At 34.3% G+C, this 18,178-nt stretch overlaps 1 protein-coding gene across 1 annotated transcript in view; it reads left to right on the plus strand.

Moving 5' to 3' along the window:
- Window positions 1–17,332, plus strand: part of SMAD2 (SMAD family member 2) — a 97,867-nt gene extending 80,535 nt beyond the window's left edge. Inside the window, exons 8-11 of the mRNA XM_037805489.1 lie at window positions 1,160–1,372; window positions 3,996–4,133; window positions 4,336–4,480; window positions 8,887–17,332. Of these exons, the coding sequence (XP_037661417.1) occupies window positions 1,160–1,372; window positions 3,996–4,133; window positions 4,336–4,480; window positions 8,887–9,010 (620 nt within the window). The 3' untranslated portion in view covers window positions 9,011–17,332. The remainder of the gene's footprint in view (window positions 1–1,159; window positions 1,373–3,995; window positions 4,134–4,335; window positions 4,481–8,886) is intronic.
- The last annotated feature ends 846 nt before the right edge of the window (window positions 17,333–18,178 follow it).

The following is an 18,178-nucleotide window of genomic DNA, read 5'->3' on the forward strand; positions in this document are numbered from 1 at the left end:
AAGGTATTGATAATGTTCCTTAATATTATTAAAACTTTCCTGCTGGCACATATGAGATTAAGAAATTAGTATTTTTATTCATGGAAATCATTCTTATTTATTCATGGAAAATTTTATGACCTATTATGGCTAGATTTTTATGGGTATGCTTATCTTATATTTTGTAATAGCAATTTTTAATATGAGATATATATATATATAAAAGAGATATAGATATATATCATAAATATGTATGTATGTGGTATGTGACTATATATATGTGACTATATGTGCATATGTCATATGTATACACATTTCTGAAGTTTATTTTTTTAATTGTGGTAGCATATATATAAAACATAAAATTTTGCCACTTTAATCACTGTGCATTCATTCTTGTCCCTCATTTTACCTAATTATTTCACAATTTCTCCTCAGATTCTACACCTTTGGAATTTATGCTATAAAAATCATTTTTTTTTCTTCTATGCTATTTGTTGTGATTCAGGTTAGTCAGTAGTTACAGAAGTGAAATACATAAAGCCCTAGTTTTCCCATGTAGTATGTAGACTCTTTTGATTCCATGTGTGTTTCTGCTTACAAACTTTGCATTTTTTTACTTTCCTGTTCTTGCATATGTGCGAGATTTCTATTTTTGTAATAGGGTAACTCACCGAGAATTTCGTGTTAAAATATACAAATGTCAAAAATATGTCATATTTTGCATCCCCTTATTATGACATAAAATTTTTATTCTCCTGGCTTTTGAACATTCATCATTCATATTAGGTAAATTATTTGCTTTAGCTTTATTCCACTTCATCCAATTAAAAAAATCAGCTTATTATGCAATTGAGAAATGTACAACTTGAGGCAGATAGTCAATTGATTTACTTTTCCTGTATTTGTTTTATATTTAAATGGGATCTAGAGTGAAACTTCTGGTGTAGAATAAATGATACAACCTAAAGTCTAGGAAAGATGTTTGACAATTGGATGATTTTTTGAGATATGGGAAATCTGGAAACCTGGAATGATCTCTGGAAACTGGAGTCCATGATGTAAATGTTAAGTCTGCTTCATAATTTTTTGCCAACGTAGACTGGCATAGAGCATTTGAAGGCTATTTGTGGCTTGAATTGTTCACACGGTATTTTGTACTTTTATGTTTTGTTTTCAGATTTGCAGCCGGTTACTTACTCAGAACCTGCGTTTTGGTGTTCAATAGCATATTATGAATTAAACCAGAGGGTTGGAGAGACCTTCCATGCATCACAGCCCTCACTGACTGTAGATGGCTTTACAGATCCATCAAATTCAGAGAGGTTCTGTTTAGGTTTACTCTCCAATGTCAACCGAAATGCTACAGTAGAAATGACAAGAAGGCACATAGGTATGTTTTTGTTTCCTCGTGTGAATTCAAAAGTTGTTCCTGACTGCTGCATATTTTCTAGCTGATACTGGTAATCTTTTGCCTTTCCAAAACCAGTACCATATATACATAATGTTAAGCATTTTGTGCAAAATAGCCAATCCTTTCTCAGCCAGTCAAGTACTGTCTTAAGTGTTTAAGTGCACAGGCTTCATTGCTTTTAAGTCCTTTGTCAATATGTGTTAAAATAACTTAATGTGTCGAGCCTCTGCCAGTCATAAAATTGCCGTGTTCAGATTTTGGGTTTACAATTTTAACAAATCATGAATGTTTTTCAGTTTGTTTACATCTTCTGGTTTCTTTCCCCTTCAGTGATTCATAAAGTAAATGAAATCTGTCCAACATTAATCTGAGGCAAGATGTTGAAACAAGAGCTACCATTTAATGTAGTTCAAAGTATAATTCAGAGGGTCTCAAAATGTGGTCTGGGGATCTCTGGGAGTCCCTGAAACCCTTCAAGGAGGTTCATGAAATCAAAACTATTTCACAATGATAATAAGACTATTTGCCTTTTTTCACTCTCATTCTCTCATGAGCATAGAGCGAAGTTTTCCAGAGACTATGTGACATATGATTTTGCAAGAGATTAAATGTAGAAGCTGATAGGAGAATCCAAGTTGCTTCTGTTAAGCCGGATGTTAAAGAGGTTTGCAAAAATGTAGAACATTGCCACTCATTTATTTATTTATTTATTTGGAAAATACAGTCACTTTTCATAAATATGTCATTTATGTTAATATGTAATGGATTTATTATTTTTATATTTAAATGAACTAATAAATTTTAAAAATAGTTTTAATATCTACTATGGTAAATTTCCATATAATCCACATAAAGAATATCTTTTTGGGGTCATCAGTAATTTTTATAGTAAAAATATTTGAGAGCCACTGATAAAATTGGAGGTTATTTTTATCACCTTTAAGTAACTTTACAGTAGTTTGTGTCTTTTTCCCTTTGAGTGACCATCACCTCCTGTAAGAAATAATCCTGATTAGTAAAGAGTGGTTGTGAAAATGCAAAATGCCGGTTACTAGGAAGTCAGGTTATTTGGCTAAATGTAGAGTTTCTCAAGTCCTTGATGTATAAACTTTGGATAGTCTTGTTAAGGAACCCAGGGGTCATTGTAGGTGAGTGAGGCCTCTGAATATCTGCTCCCTACTTAAACAGTTCTCGTTTTTTTCTGTCTTTTAAATTGGGATTCTACATAAAATTTTGTTTGACAGGTTTCCTTTGTCCTATCTACTTCTCTTCTAAACTTTTGGCTGTAATTATTAGATCATCTTTTTGCTTTTGGTTTCTAGTTTACTGGGTGCTTTTGATCAGAAAATGTAGCCTACTTTTTGGACTTAATGTTTTTCTAATGGCCGAGTACATGATTGATTATTTTGTAAAGATTCCACAGCCATAAGAAAACAGGGTACCAGCTTCTGCCTGTATACATTAAATCTGGCTGATTGTTTGTTTTACTAGTTTTCTTTTGCTGCGTAATAGATTTCCACAAATTCAGTAGCTTAAAACAGCAGAAATTTGTTTTTCCACAATTTCCTTGGGTCTGGAGTCCAGGCATGGGTTAGCTGACTCTTCTTACAAAGCTGAAGTCATGGTGTCATCTGGAGATCGAGGTCCTCTTCCAGTCTCACGTGATTGCGGCAGAATTCAATTACTTGCATGCTTTGAATCCCGTTCACCTGGGAAAGCCCAGTCCCTTTTAAGGGATCACTCTTCAGGCCCACTGAAGATAATCTCCCTTTATTAAGGTCAGCTGGTTTGGGACTTAATTACATATGTAAAGTCCCTTAACATTAGCATCTTATTATGTGTTTGGTTGAATAATAGAAAAGATTTATGCACTCCAACTGGTGAAACTCATAGGTGCCATCTTAGAATTCTACCTTTCATAGTTGGTTTCTTAAAATCCTTATCTCTCTAATATTTTTTGTGTACTTGATCTGTTAATTTTGAAAGAAGTATGTTAAAATCTCCCAATATAATTTTTCTTATCTAATTCTGCTTACATATCTATGCATTTGGTTGCCACCATAACATATAGTTTTAAAAAGAGGCAAATGACTGTAACCTTATACTGTTTTTTAGTATTTTTTTCTTAGCCTTAGTGAGATCATTAAGGAAATACTGTTTATTGTATTGAATATAGACTTATCTAAACTTTAGTTAATTCCTTCTAAATCAACTCAATTTCTTTTACTTATTTAAAAATATGTAATTTATATGAAAGTCTATGTCTCCGTCAATCTGAATAAATGTACAGGCAGCGAAAATTATATTAATTAATATAAATGACTGTTATTTCTGGGTGGTGGGAGTTTGGGTTGTTTAAAATTTTTCTATCCTTGTACTTTTCTGCATTGTTGAAATACTTTTAATAAGCATGTATTATTTTTGCAAATTAATAAAATCATTGTTAAAAAATTACACATAGGAATGTATTTCAAAGCATAGCTGTGCAAAAGGTCATGGAAGTGTTTTGTATCAATTTAGTATTCCTGTAAGAAGACTTCTTCCAAAATCACACTGAAATAGTAAATGTTATAGAACTAACCCCATTTGTATTTTGTTATAGGAAGAGGAGTGCGCTTATATTACATAGGTGGGGAAGTTTTTGCTGAGTGCCTAAGTGATAGTGCAATCTTTGTGCAGAGCCCTAATTGTAATCAGAGATACGGCTGGCACCCTGCAACAGTGTGTAAAATTCCACCAGGTATGGATGCAACAATGTAAATAAACCTGTCACGGCAAATTGCTTAGTTTTTCTAGTTGCTAATAATTTTAGGAATCAGGAGATGATGTGCATGCTCTTATTCTAAAATTTCTAGCCAGTTTTAAATTATTTTGTAATAATGATACTCTTATTACACAGTTGTTTTTTTTTTTTGTTTTGTTTTGTTTTTTATAAATCATAGGCTGTAATCTGAAGATCTTCAACAACCAGGAATTTGCTGCTCTTCTGGCTCAGTCTGTTAATCAGGGTTTTGAAGCCGTGTACCAGCTAACTAGAATGTGCACCATAAGAATGAGTTTTGTGAAAGGGTGGGGAGCAGAATACCGGTATGAAATACATGTTTAGTTGTTAAATTTTCAAGAAGTAATTATTTTTTATTCCATTCCTTGCATGATATGGAGTTCACTTGTATTAGGTTATTGAATCAGCAGATTTTTAGGTAAAATAATGAATGAAAATCAGGGGTCTCCAGATTCAAAACTTTCTAGCATCAAGAGATATGATTAAAACATGCACAGACATGAGTTTTAACATAATGCAGAGTGTTAACTACCATAAAAGGGTCTTTATTAAGGGTTCATGGAAGGAGGGATGTTTTTACTTGGCCTTCAGGGGAAAGTTTCCTGCTGGAGATAACACATGAACTAAGTCCTAAAGGATGAATAGGATTTCAGTAGGCATAGATATTTGGGGGGTAGTGGTGGGGGTGGTTGGGGGTTGGGGAATGATAATCCTGCTAATAGAAGAGCAGTTTAGTTTGGATTATAGGAAGTAGAGAAACATAAGACTGGATAAATAAATTGAGACCTGATTAGAACTTCATTCAGTAGCAGAAAGGGTTGCTTGCCATGTGTCAGGTACTGGGTACTAGTATAAATGCAGTATTTCACTTGGGCCTTTCAACAAGACTAAGCATTGCTGTTACTGCTATTATTTTTTCTTTATAAGATTGAAATATATGAAATTGCCATCTTTGTAGGTGAAAAAAAAAACAGTTCCTATTAATGCATATTTGGAAATAGGTTTAGAAAATTTTGATAATTTTTCTAAGATCACACTGTAAGTTGTAGTTATGAGAATGAGAGATTTCCTTGACTCTTAATCTCTTTTCTGAGGATAGTAATAACAGTTATGTAATTGAGTTTTATAAAAACTAATTTGGCATCAGTGTATAAAATAGACTAGGTTATTTCTCAATTAAGCAATAGGTTGGATTCCACATCATAGTAACAGAATACTTCTTCAGCATATTAAAGGATAGAACAATAAGTAAAATACTTAGTCATTCTCCAGCTCAAGTTGCTTACTCTTTAAATGCCTGCTTATGAAAATATTCACATAATAGTATTCCTGTTTCATTTAGCAATGTGGGCCCTTCTTCAGAATTTATTTCATTTGCTTTGGACTTGATTGCATATCTTAAATAAGTTTTGTGAGGTGTATGGCTTTTAAGATGGTGTGATATGAATTCTGCTAGTGAATACTTTTATAAACATGTATTTTATGTATTTATATCCCAATGAAGACATGTTATTATTTTGTTGAAGTTATATTGGTAGAATACTTGATTTTATGATTCTTCTGTACTCTCTTGTTTTAATCATTTCCCTTTTGAAATTTGATACCTTTAAGGAATGCTGAATGCTTATTTTTTTTCCCCTTTGGGCTTGAATTGACCTAAGTTGATATTTGTGTCAGTCAGTGTTCTCCAGAGAAACAAAACCAATAGAGACCATTATGTATGTATAAAGAGATTTATTTATTTTAAGGAATTGGCTCACATGATTGTGGACCTGGCAAACCTGAAACCTGTAGGGTAGACTAACAGGCTGGAAACTCAGGCAGGATTTGATTCTACAGTTTTGAAGTAGAATTTCTTCTTTTTCTGGAAACTTCAGTTTTTGCTTTTAAGCCCTCTGCTGATTAAATGAGGCCTACTCACCATATTAAGGATAATCTCCTTTACTTAAAGTCAACTGATTGTAGATGTTAACCACATCTACAAAGTACCTTCACAGCAATACCTAGATTAGTGTTTGATTAAATAATTGGGTGCTATGGCCTAGTCAAGTTGATACATAAAATTAACCATCGCAATGTTAAAATTAGATTCAAATGGTACTGTCTTATATTAAGTTTTTAGGCCAGGCAACTTTTTTTCTTCAGAACACAGTAGGAATTCAATGGATAAAAATGAACTACATAAGACAGTGAAGACTGTATGTATCTGTAGGTCTTCTGTTAAGAGCAGTTTTAATTGGAAGAGAAAGATACTGCCTTTTATTCATTGTGGGCTCTGCCATTCTCTAACTCAGAGAAAAGTAAAAATTTGCAATTACGAGAAGCAGTGATTTACAGTATTTTTTTGTGAGTATTTGGAGACAAGTACATCTGACTTCAGATAATAAAGTAATTTCCTTTAACATTTACAGATCAAAATAACATCTGATACCCATATATCTGTGAACTGTGGGTAGCCACCAGGAACTTTTTGTCCTAATGACATGGGAACTGGGAAAGTAGACCTAATAGTTACATTTCTAAACTGTTTTTCAATTGCCTTATTGCCAATTTAAGTGCCAGCATAAAAATCAGGAAATATAGTAAACAGGAAATATGTGTGAAGAATTCATAATTAATTGAGAAATATGTCTGAGTTGAGTAAATCAGTACCTAAAATGAATAACAAGGTAGGGGGGTGGATAATCCCTCTGGTGCCATTCTGTGCCCAAATAAGTGTAGTGGCAGCCAAACCTACTCCCCTTTGGTGACCTGGATTAACAATTATTCCTGAAGGCTAAATTAAGCTAAGTAACTGATCTGATTAAAAACAAACTGGAAAGTACACAGAACTCAGCAAATGGCAAAATCAAAATTAGAAGAGATATTGACATCAGTACTAAAGAAGTCCTGATCTAAGGGAAAGATAGAAGTTAGGAGAAACATTATGTGGAGGAAAAGAATAGAGGAGGAGATGAGAAAAGTCAGTGTTGCTTATACCTCAGGGATGATATGACTCAATATGTGAAGTGTGCTAGTGTAATTTTAAGCTGCATGAATAGAAATATATATCTAAATCAAAATAAAGCAATGAAGTTATGAGATTTAGGACTGTTGTCTTATGTTCTGTGTGTCATATTTTAGAAATCAGATATTAAAATGTCTTTGTGTGGGTTCTCCTAGAAACAGATCAAGGCAAGGATTTGAGTACAAAGTAGTTTATTTGGGAAATATAGGAAACGTGGGTAAGAAAGGAGGAAGTGGGGAAGTGAGGCAGTGAGTGGAAAGCAGCCAAGTATCATTATGAAGCTATCCACCACGGTGGGTGGGTCACTGGAGCTTATTCTCTCAAGGAAACTTTGAGAAATAGTACAGAACATTTAGTTATCCCACCCAGGGGAAAAGGGATCTCTGGGTATTTAAATGCCAGTTTCCTGGTCATTGTTTGAAGCAGCTCCTGGGGATGTTAATTCCCTGCTGCACATGTGAACAGAGCAAAGAAGTTCTCAGCCTAGAATTCCGGTACCTGCGATTGGAAATTGGCTAGAGCACACTAAAAAATCTGAAAGGATATAGGTGGGGCACTGATACCACCTGCTACAGAAGACCACATCTTTTGAAATACAGTTTTTAAAATTATATTGGGCATTGTATTGTCACTCAGAGGTGGACATTTCTCATGTTTGAAGGGCTGTCATGTTGAAGAAGCAAGCAGACTTACTGACTTACTCTAAAGAGCATATAGGACAAAGTAAAATCAGTACATGGCCTCCTGGAGATCAGACCTGGGCTGCTGGGCTCCCGACTCCTGGTATTTAATAACTTTCCCTCCAGTAGCTTATTCTGTTTGTTTATTTCAGAAATAATCATGTTTCGAGAAAGACACAAACACAAAAGGACAAATATTTAATCACTGAACAGAACAAAACACTGCTGATATTTGAGTATTTAACTGTACAGTTTTTCTAGGCAGATTGATACGTTTAACTTTTTTTTTTTTTTTAGCAAAAGTGAAGTTATCCTCTACCCATTACTTTGTAATAACCAGCATATTTCATGATGTGTATTTCCCCATGTCATTAAATAATTACATCAGTTTGAAAAAAAAAAAAAATCAGTACATGGAAGTGACATGATGTCATTGAGCAATTTGTTATTCCCAGAGAGTTGCTCATAGGCTTTGCAGGAGAAGGTTGAACTCTACCTCTTAACCTTCTGTGATAAGCTTTTAGCTTTGGTCAGAATTCCATTATGTTTTTTTAGTCTTTAAATATGAATTTTTGTTCTCTTTAGACTCAGTTTGATAATTAAGTATCCCTATACTGTGGTTGATTACTAAGTCAGGTGACCATATGTCCTGGTTTGCTTAGGACAGTCCTGGTTTAATCTCTCTTGTCCTGGCCTGATTATTAATAACTGCCTGCATTCTGTCTCATAAGTATCCTATTTTGGATAGTAAGTAATGTCACTCTACTGATAAATTTTAATTTGAGGGAAAAGAATATTTTTATAGATATCTTTAAGAGAAAAAAAGGCAACAGAAGTACTTTGACCTTAGCACCAGACATTTTCCAAAATAATAATAAAGATCCAAATTTAATACTTGTTCAAATGAATTTAGATTATAGTATATATGACCTTTTAATTTCTCTAAACTCTTAATGCATGTACCTAGACATAACCATATTATTATTTCAATTTCCTAATTATTTTCTTGTATTCTGTTTAATAGAAGGCAGACAGTAACAAGTACTCCTTGCTGGATTGAACTTCATCTGAATGGACCTCTACAGTGGTTGGACAAAGTATTAACTCAGATGGGATCCCCTTCAGTGCGTTGCTCAAGCATGTCATAAAGCTTCATCACCAATCCAATACCATCAAAAGACTTAATGTAACAACTCTTCTGTCATAGTATTTGTGTATGGTTCCCATGGACTGTTTATTGTCCAGAAATTCAAGAGAGAAAACAGCACTTGAGGTCTCATCAATTAAAGCACCTTGTGGAATCTGTTTCCTATATTCCAATATTAGATGGGAAAATTCGTGTCTAGAAATACCCTCCCATAAAGGAGGAAGAGAAGATTTTAAAGACTTAATGATGTCTTCTTGGGCATAAAACTCAGTGTCCCAAAGGTTTATTAATAGCAGTAGTAGTTATGTGTACAGGTAATGTATCATGATCCAGTATCACAGTATTGTACTGTTTATATACATTTTTAGTTTGCATAAATTAGGTGTGTGTGTGCTGCTTCTTGGTTTAGGCAAGCCTTTATAAAGTTACAGTACCTAATCTGTTACTCCCATTTCTCTGTTATTTTTGTGTCTTTTTTAATATATAATATATATCAAGATTTTCAAATTATCATTTAGAAGCAGATTTTCTTTGTAGAAAAACTAATTTTTCTGACTTTTACCAAAAATAAACTAGTGGGGGAGAAAAGTGGATTAACTTTTTAAATCCTTACCTTAATGTGTTCAGTGGGGTTTAACCATTCATTCCTTTTGTGTTTGTTTATTTACTGCTAATCTCATGGAAACCATACTGAAAATCTTTCTAAACCTCTTCTCCATTCCCATTTTTGTCCTGATACCAAAACAGAGTAGGATGACATCTCTCGCCAGTGATGGTGCACTGATAACTGCCGGCTCAAGTTAATTCTGGGTATATTAAAAATGCATATGAAGCAAGTCTCCTTGTCCTACAACCAAATTTTAATAGATAATAATAGACTTGTGTAAATCTAGCAGTCTATTGGTTTATTCTTACACCTCATAAAAAATGCACAGTGGCAGTATAATTATTTTCAGGGATATGCTAGATATTTATCCTTTTCTAAAAGCCTGTCTGCAGGTGTAAATACCCTGTTTTAAGGTATTTTAAAATATTTCAGCAGCAGACCTTGACTCTTAGATTTGAGTTGTTTTCATTTGATTTAGTTACCAGATTGTATTATGAAATGGACCTTTTGTAAATGTAATTGCTCCTGCAAAATACCTAGAAAAGTAATGCTGAGGTATGAACTGCAGATAAGGGCCATCTGTTTTTAAAGTATGTTGTATTCAATTTATGAAATCTATGTTATTTTATATAACTATGAATTCAGAATTAAAAAGTTGGGGGAGAATCAGTTTAGCCAGTTTTTGTTTGTTTGTTTGTTTTTTAAAGTTATAATTACCTGCAGTCTGAGCTGTTCTAAACTAATCTTAGATATGTGGTTGATGTTATATCCAACCATATTTTATGCTTGGCAGTAAGAGAAAATTCCAGAACTGTGTTTGGTAGTCCATTATGCAGCAAATAATTCTTATGTCTGATGTTAACTCATTGCATTTTAAACATTTTTTCTTGTTTTCATCTCAGTAGAAATGGAAAATAACCACTCCTGATTCCCTTTTAGTAAATTTTCATATTTTTGAAGATAGGTATCTTTGGTACTTGTTCTTCGAAACCATATTCACCTGTATGCACAGGTGTCATTTTCAATATTTTGAGCATTTGATTGTTTTGAATACTCTCCAGTTTCCTATATTTGTGTGTATATGCATGTGTTCATGTCAGTTTTGGCAAAGTAATTTTTTTTATTCATTCCAACAAGTGTTTATTGTTCACCTGTCATGTGCCAGGAACTTCCTTAGCCTTTGGTAAAGGTGAATAAGACAGATATGGCCCCTGCTTTTGCTGAGACAGCAGTTATTTTAACCTTTAATCATCTTATTTGTCATGAAGGGGTTAAACAGGGTACTGTGACAGAAAATAACAGAGGGGGATGCTTCAGATAAGAATGTCAGGAAAGGCCTCTCTAAGGAAGTGAGACTTGATCTAACACCTGACAGAAGGACAAGCCAAATGAATACCCAAAAGAGACAGGCATTCCTGGCAGCAAACAGCATCAAACACAAAGGATCATCTTAAAGGAAACTCACTTATTAGGTTTCAATGCTTTATGTACAAACCTCTATACAGATCCAAACTTGAGGATCAGAATGGTTCTATAATTCATAATATGTTGAAGGTGGCCTTATTTTGTGATATACTGTTTCATTTGTCATTCTCACTAATTTTTTTTCCTCCTCAAACCCTCGCTGCAGAGATTTGTCATCTGCACCAGGTCAACACCACTTAACAACCCCTTCTTTAAATCTCCTTTGGGCAAATTTTCACCATTGTAGTGACTAGCTGCTTGCTATCAGACTTCCTGCTGCCATCAGTGAATTACTGCTACTATGCATCTTGTGATTACAGTAAATATGTCACATTTTGCCACCATCATACCTACTGGAGAAAACTAGTAGAACCTCTACCACTTCTTTGGAAGTTTTTACTTGATAACTTGTAGGAATGTTAAGAAGCAGGAACAACTTTGAAAGTGGTGGAAGGTCGTGGTAGTTACTCTTGGATTCATTACATTAAGTGGCATTTCAGTAGTGGAGTACATATCTACAACTCTGGTGAGATTTTCCTGTACAATATGAAACCAGGACTCAACTCTTTGGAAACACCTGTTGTATTGAGCAGTTATTCTTATGTAACAGTTGACTTCATAGTGGTGATTAACATTTGTGTGACTATGTTTAAGAATCATATTTTCTTTTTAGTGAGATGCTGTTTTAGCATTCCATTTTGTCTACTATGACGTACTACTATCTCATCCCCCCTGCCCCCCACCCCATGGAGATTGTTTTCACTTAATGATAGGGGTCTTCTCTGTTTATTTTGTCTTTTTTTAAATTAACAGCATTATTTAGAATTTACTCTCTACAGTGCTAGTAATTTCCTCAGTTTAATAACATGAGAAATGAATGACCATGCTTTCTATCACATTTCTAAGATCAGTGACAGTTTTCAAAGTGAGTTCCACAGAGAACACCTAGGTATAGCTTTGAGGGGTTGGAGGCTGGTGGAGTTCCCTCTGAATTTGGTCTAACCAGTAGCGTCTTCATCTTAATTCTGTATTGGAGTTCCACCTAAGGTTTCTTTTGAATAAAAAGTTTCACTGCTTTTTTAAAGAAGTTTGAGAAGTCTTTAAAATCATTCGCTAAAATTAAGAAATGTAACCAGATTAAGGCCAGCCTTTTGGAATACCACTGATTGTGCTCTTTTCTCATCTTTAAAGAAGCTTTCCTTATTCGCTTTGAACTATACCAATAGAACATCTTGGCTAATTATACATTATGATATACATTCATTCAGTAAACATTTATTGATGCCTATTCTTTACCCAGCCACTGTGATAGATGTTGTGGTAAAAGATGCATAGAATGTGGTCCTTACTCTCAAGCTGTGCTTAGTCTAATTACTGTCTCTCTCTCTCTAAGGATCTGTCACTGCCAGAAAGAAATTATCCTAATTTTTCTTGAAAGGTGAATGTTCTTATTCTATATTCCAAATATATACTTGTAAATTGTTTAATATTTAGGTTTTTTTAACCTTTTAAACCATATCCAATTTTGCTTGCCTCATTTATCTTTTAAACATTATCAGATTTTCTCCTTTTAAAATATTATTTAAATTCACTTTATTTGTGCCTTTTGTCAATTTTCATCAAGACTAAGACTTGGAAGATGAAAAACAATCTCTTGCTAGTTGAAAGCAAACTTTTAAGAGCGTACGTATGTGTATGTACACACACACACACACACACACACACACTTGGTTTCTCTACCTCTGCCAAAAGTGGTCCAGATATATCTTTAAGGTCTTTTTTTTAATAACTAAATACTTTGATCATTTATTCAATATTAGGCAGCCTCCTGAGCTGAGGGTGAGATGAGTTGATGGTGTAGTATAAAATAACACAAGACAATCTTCATTGTACTTAAATCAGTCTTTATGTACAGTCTTTGCTTTAATAGGTAAACATTCCAATTTCACAGCTCTTCCCTCTCCCCCGTCTGCCTCCCACCTAGTATCTTTAGAGAACTAAGTGATCTGTGGACATGAGCAAAGAATGATCTTTTCTCTTACTCTGATCTCTAATGCATTGATGTTTAGACTTATCCAGTTCATTGCCTCATTTCTTTCCTTCATATGCTTTATTTTGCGAAATCCTTTGTATTCATCAACTGAATTTTATTCTTCCTCTCTTTCTGACAACATACGTGTACCCTTGTGGTACTTGGTAGTTGCCCTTTCCCCTGCAAAGTGTGTTTTATCTGCATACATCAGAATGTTTCTCTCCTTGGAACTTTCCTAATGACCAAAAAGGGGGGCGCTTTTTCTGCCCAGAGTCAATCCTGATTTCTTCCCCATGAGGATTGATGTTGTTCAGATTGGTCAACCACTTAAATCTTACAGTAAGTGACTCAGAAATTCTATCCAGTGGAATGTCTTTGTAACTGGCAAATAGCATAAACCATTAGATTCTATTTTAAATTATGGTTAGGATTATGAACTTCTCTGGCAATTGTAGCCAATGATTTCCCTATTATACTAGCCCTATTTCTGTCTTGGGGCATATTGAATTGTAATCAAGAGTAATGATGTCAGAGTGTTTCTCCAGAGGTAGTCAGCAACTGCTATTGAGTTCCTTTTATATCTTCCTTTTCAAGTTTTCATGGGTGTGTTGTTTGTTCATATTACCTTTTATGTGTAGAGAATGGGGGGCAAACTCGTGGAATGGAATTCCTGTGTTCTGACCATCTCAACCAGGAAATGTGAGCTATTCTAGATAGCCTCATGATAGCTTTTATGATAAGAACTTGTCTAATGTGTTCACATAATTTCTTGAGTCAGATTTGTTTTACCTTGGATATTATAGCTAACTATATATATATATATATATATATATATAGCAGAACTGCCTCAAATCTTTCTAGTAGGAAATAAAATATATAATGTGTGTATATGAATTTACATATATACCTATACACTCAGAAGAACTAATAGGGGTCATTTTAGGAGTGGTGAATCAGTCAGTTGTTTAAATCTCAGATCTCAGTAAAACATTCTTAATTTGTTTGCAGACATTTTCCTTTCATGGACAGAAATTTATCAGAGTAATTTTTTTTTTCTTTTGGGTAATTCTGCCAGAGTGCTAATTTGGCAGTTTAATTAGTATACCATTTTTAGGCAGGTTGACAACTAAGAAGGATAACTGGAATTTGTTAACATGAAATAAAGCTCTGCCGTATACCCCTCCACTAAATCATACATCCAGTGGTCCCTGGAAGGTACTAACTTAGGGTTAACTTTTTTTGTTGTTTTTCCTGCTAGTGTAAGTAAGGTTGCTGCTTTAAGATACCCTGGGAAGTACCACTACCAAGTCAAGTTCTCCTTATTTAAGGATAACCTGAAGGTGGTTCACACCTGACTTAGCTGTGGTTAACACAAAGGAACTTTCCCGGGTTCTTTGGGCCATCCATGACTCACAGAGCAAGCATCTAGCCAGAGCGTATTGGCCTAAGGTAACTTCAGTGTCACTGTGTTTGCTGCCTTGAGAACCATAATGGATACAGAATTTCACCATGGGTTGAGAAGTAAAGACCTCTTGGAAGAATAATGCTGCTGCCATGGGAGTGAGAAGAGTTCATTAACTCCACACAAAGGACTTTTAATTTTTCTATGAAATTTCAAGAAAAGAAACATTCTCCTACCCTTTCCCCCAAAAAAAGAACTCTTAGTTTCTCTAAAATTTGCAGTTTGCTCTTTGGGGTGGGAGATGGGGGTGTACTTCTTGTTTCTAATTAACAAAGATAACTTATTGAACAAACAAAATCCATAATATATTGATTTAAGGACAAAAATGAAGTTTTAAAATTATAAAAATACTTTTATGTATTTTCCAATTCATACCCAACTGCTCTCCTTTCTCCCTGTGGCTTCAAAGTTTTTGGCTCTTTTACAGTGATAGTCACTAGGTAACCTCCCATATTACTGGTTCTGCGTTAAGTTCTACTCTTTATAATGCCGTAGCATAAAGTTGATTTTCAACATTTGACTGTAGGAACAGAAGTCGTAACTAAAGTCTTTGTTCTTTCTCCCAAAAAGACTTTTTTTTTTTCCTCAATAAGTCCCTAAGAAAATACGTTTGCCATTCATTACTCATATTCGTGGATTGTTCAAACTGAAAAAAAGTTTTGGTAAGAAAGGTGAATATATGTACCTACATTAAGAATGTAGTCATTTGTTGGTTTATGTAACTAGTATATAGAATGATTTAAACCAGGAGAACTAATTATCACCTGCAGCAAATAGGTAACATTCATGAGTTTTGGCAAAATGCAGAACTCAAAATAACCAACTTTACCTCAGGTTTTATTTTTACTTTTTTACCCTAACTTTTAAGGCAAAAATATTTATATCTTTATTATTGACAGTAAAGCTGTAACACTTTTATACAAAAGGGTAAGAAAAAGAAAAACTAGAGATGAAGATGGAAGCAGTCTTGTAGTTGTTGAACTAGATCACGGCACTGTGGGCAAAATAAAAATGTTCATATCAGAATATTCTTTTTGCCATCTTTTCTCAAGGCCAGACTTGCTCATGGAGCATGGTTAAAATTAACGTAATTCTGAGGCTTTGTTATCTGAGGGAAATATCTCCAGTTGGCAGTCTTTTCAGTATGAAGCAAGGATGTGGGAAATAGTTGGCATAGAATATTTTCACCTAAAACAAAGAATGTGAAAAGGCATACAAAACGGGATTATTCATTTAGCTCTGAAAATCTCAACGGTAAAGTAAAACACTATATGACTGGACAAAACCAGAAGAACCTCTGGCTAATTATCAGACCAGTTCCACTTTAGAAGATTTGTCTGAAAACAGGTGTTGAGGGTGAACTTTTACATGCTGCTCATTGTTTTGCTTCTGTACTCCCAAGTGTTCTTAAAATTGACACTTTTATATTTCTGGACTTCCGGCCTTTTAAGCAGAAATTATGGAGGAACTAGGCATTACTAAAAATTTGGGGAGTTGATGCCCTTAAAGGTAGCCTTATGCTCTTGAAAAGCCTTGTTTTCTCTAGCAATGCTATGGAAGGAGTGAGTGGTATTCTTAGGGTGGCCAACTGTTCTGTTTGACCTGCGACTGGGGTTCCAATGCTAAATTGAGGAATGTGGCAGGCACAACGGAGGAGTTGATTACCCTAGATGTTCTTGTGTTTTACCCTCACTCCCTTACATTATATTAGTTGGGACTAAATTTGTTTGCTCCATGGTTATCAGCATTTCCAATACTTACTGGGATATGTGCCCTCTAATCACTTGATATGTTGATAAGATTTATAACAAATAGACCAAAGGCACTTGGTGATCCAGGCAAGGTAACAGATGGTTTAATGGAACAGAGAAGAGGCAACTAGATAGCTAAGTTCTTCAGAATATGTATGTATATGTAAGTACAAATCATATGTCCTTAATGGGTTAAATTTAATCTGAAATTTGAATCTTTCACAGTAAAAGAAAACTAAGTATGATTAATGAATTTCTTCTCTGTTGAGGGAAAGTAGGACCTTTGGCGCTCTAGTCTCTCCTACATTTCCCAGACTTTCTGTCTTGCTCAAGAAGCCAGAAAGTAGTAGTGTATTTTATTTTCAGTGAATGTTGTACTGAAATTATTAAATGCATTATCCAATAGCCAGGTGAAGGAATTGGTTGTCCTTATACGGATCGAGCAGTTGCTCTAAATTCTTATAGCCTCAAACCTCCATTACCAGCTAAAACACCGACCGTGGGAGGTGAGAATTTTCTAGTGTGGCATTAATTTTGTAATGCAATCTGATGGATGCAGTGTCTGTTAATGTTTTCCTATGGTGGTTCTTGGTGACTGCATCCTCTGTGCACTGTGATATAGATGTGTTCTTTGTAAGCTTTAATTGTATGATTGTCAAAAGTATGATGTGGTTCTTTTTTTTTTTTTTTAAATTAAACAATGAGCTGAGGCTTTATTGTAGCTGGTTTTCAAGTTAAAATATTGTGAAATACTGACTTCCTTCCCCCCACCCACACCAAATATTTTAGTCTATTTAAAGTACAAAAAAACAGTTGTTCTGCTTAAGAAAACATTGCTTAAATGTCCTGTGATTTCTGGTCAATTTTTATATATATTTGTGTGTCTATGTATGTGCTTTCACTTTTTACCTTGTTTGCTCTCAACCTGTGTTAACAGTACTTTCACCGTTGAAAGGTGACTTCTTTCCTAGCATTAAAAAAAGCCATTTGAGTTGTTTACTATGTTACTATGGGACTAGTTTTTCATTGTTTTAATTTATTTCAACTTAAACTGATTTTTAAAGGAGAATACATTTTGGGGTCCACACCCTAAATTATATGGAAACAAACATATATTTCTTTGTTGTGTATATTTCACATATAGAATTATGATTTCAAGAGTGCTTTTTTTTTTTAAGTGTTACATAAAATATTTATCCCACCTCCCACCTGTCTGGCAGGCAGACATGCATTGCTTAGTCTAACCCCTCCCCCCCACAAATGCACACACCCCACAAATGCTACTAATTATGCATTTTGGTCTGTATCAGTTTGTCTGTGCCAAAAACATAAGATATATGTTGTAAGCAAAAACAAATTAGACAGTGAAATTCATGCTTACTCTCAAAATAGAAATGTTCTCTTAGCAAAAAAAAGTAAATACTATTACCAAAAAAAGGCTCCATTGAAAAATTTACTGTAATACATAGTCTACTGATAGTTATATTATCTTCATGAAATAGTTGAGAAGTTTTTCAGATCAACCAAAACTTTTCTTTTGTGCCTTGCAAGAGCTCAATTCTGTGGATGAATCAATATTTTCTTTATTAGCAGACTGCTTTCTTCAAACTATCTAAACAGACATGCCTTAGAATGAGGCAAAGGGGACCTCAAAAGCTAAAATACTGTACTGTACTTGGCATAGAACAGCCCAGGGACTAATGGTTTTATCAACATTTTTTTTAATTGGTGAAAAAAAACATTTAAACAAATCCTACTTTAATTTCTACACCACACAACTATAAACAATCTAAAAGGAACCTCTTAAACTTGCACTACAGCATCACTTCAGTTGACAGATGGATAGAGGAGTT

The sequence above is a fragment of the Choloepus didactylus genome, chromosome 16 (assembly GCF_015220235.1).
Source record: "Choloepus didactylus isolate mChoDid1 chromosome 16, mChoDid1.pri, whole genome shotgun sequence".
Lineage (NCBI taxonomy): Eukaryota > Metazoa > Chordata > Mammalia > Pilosa > Megalonychidae > Choloepus > Choloepus didactylus.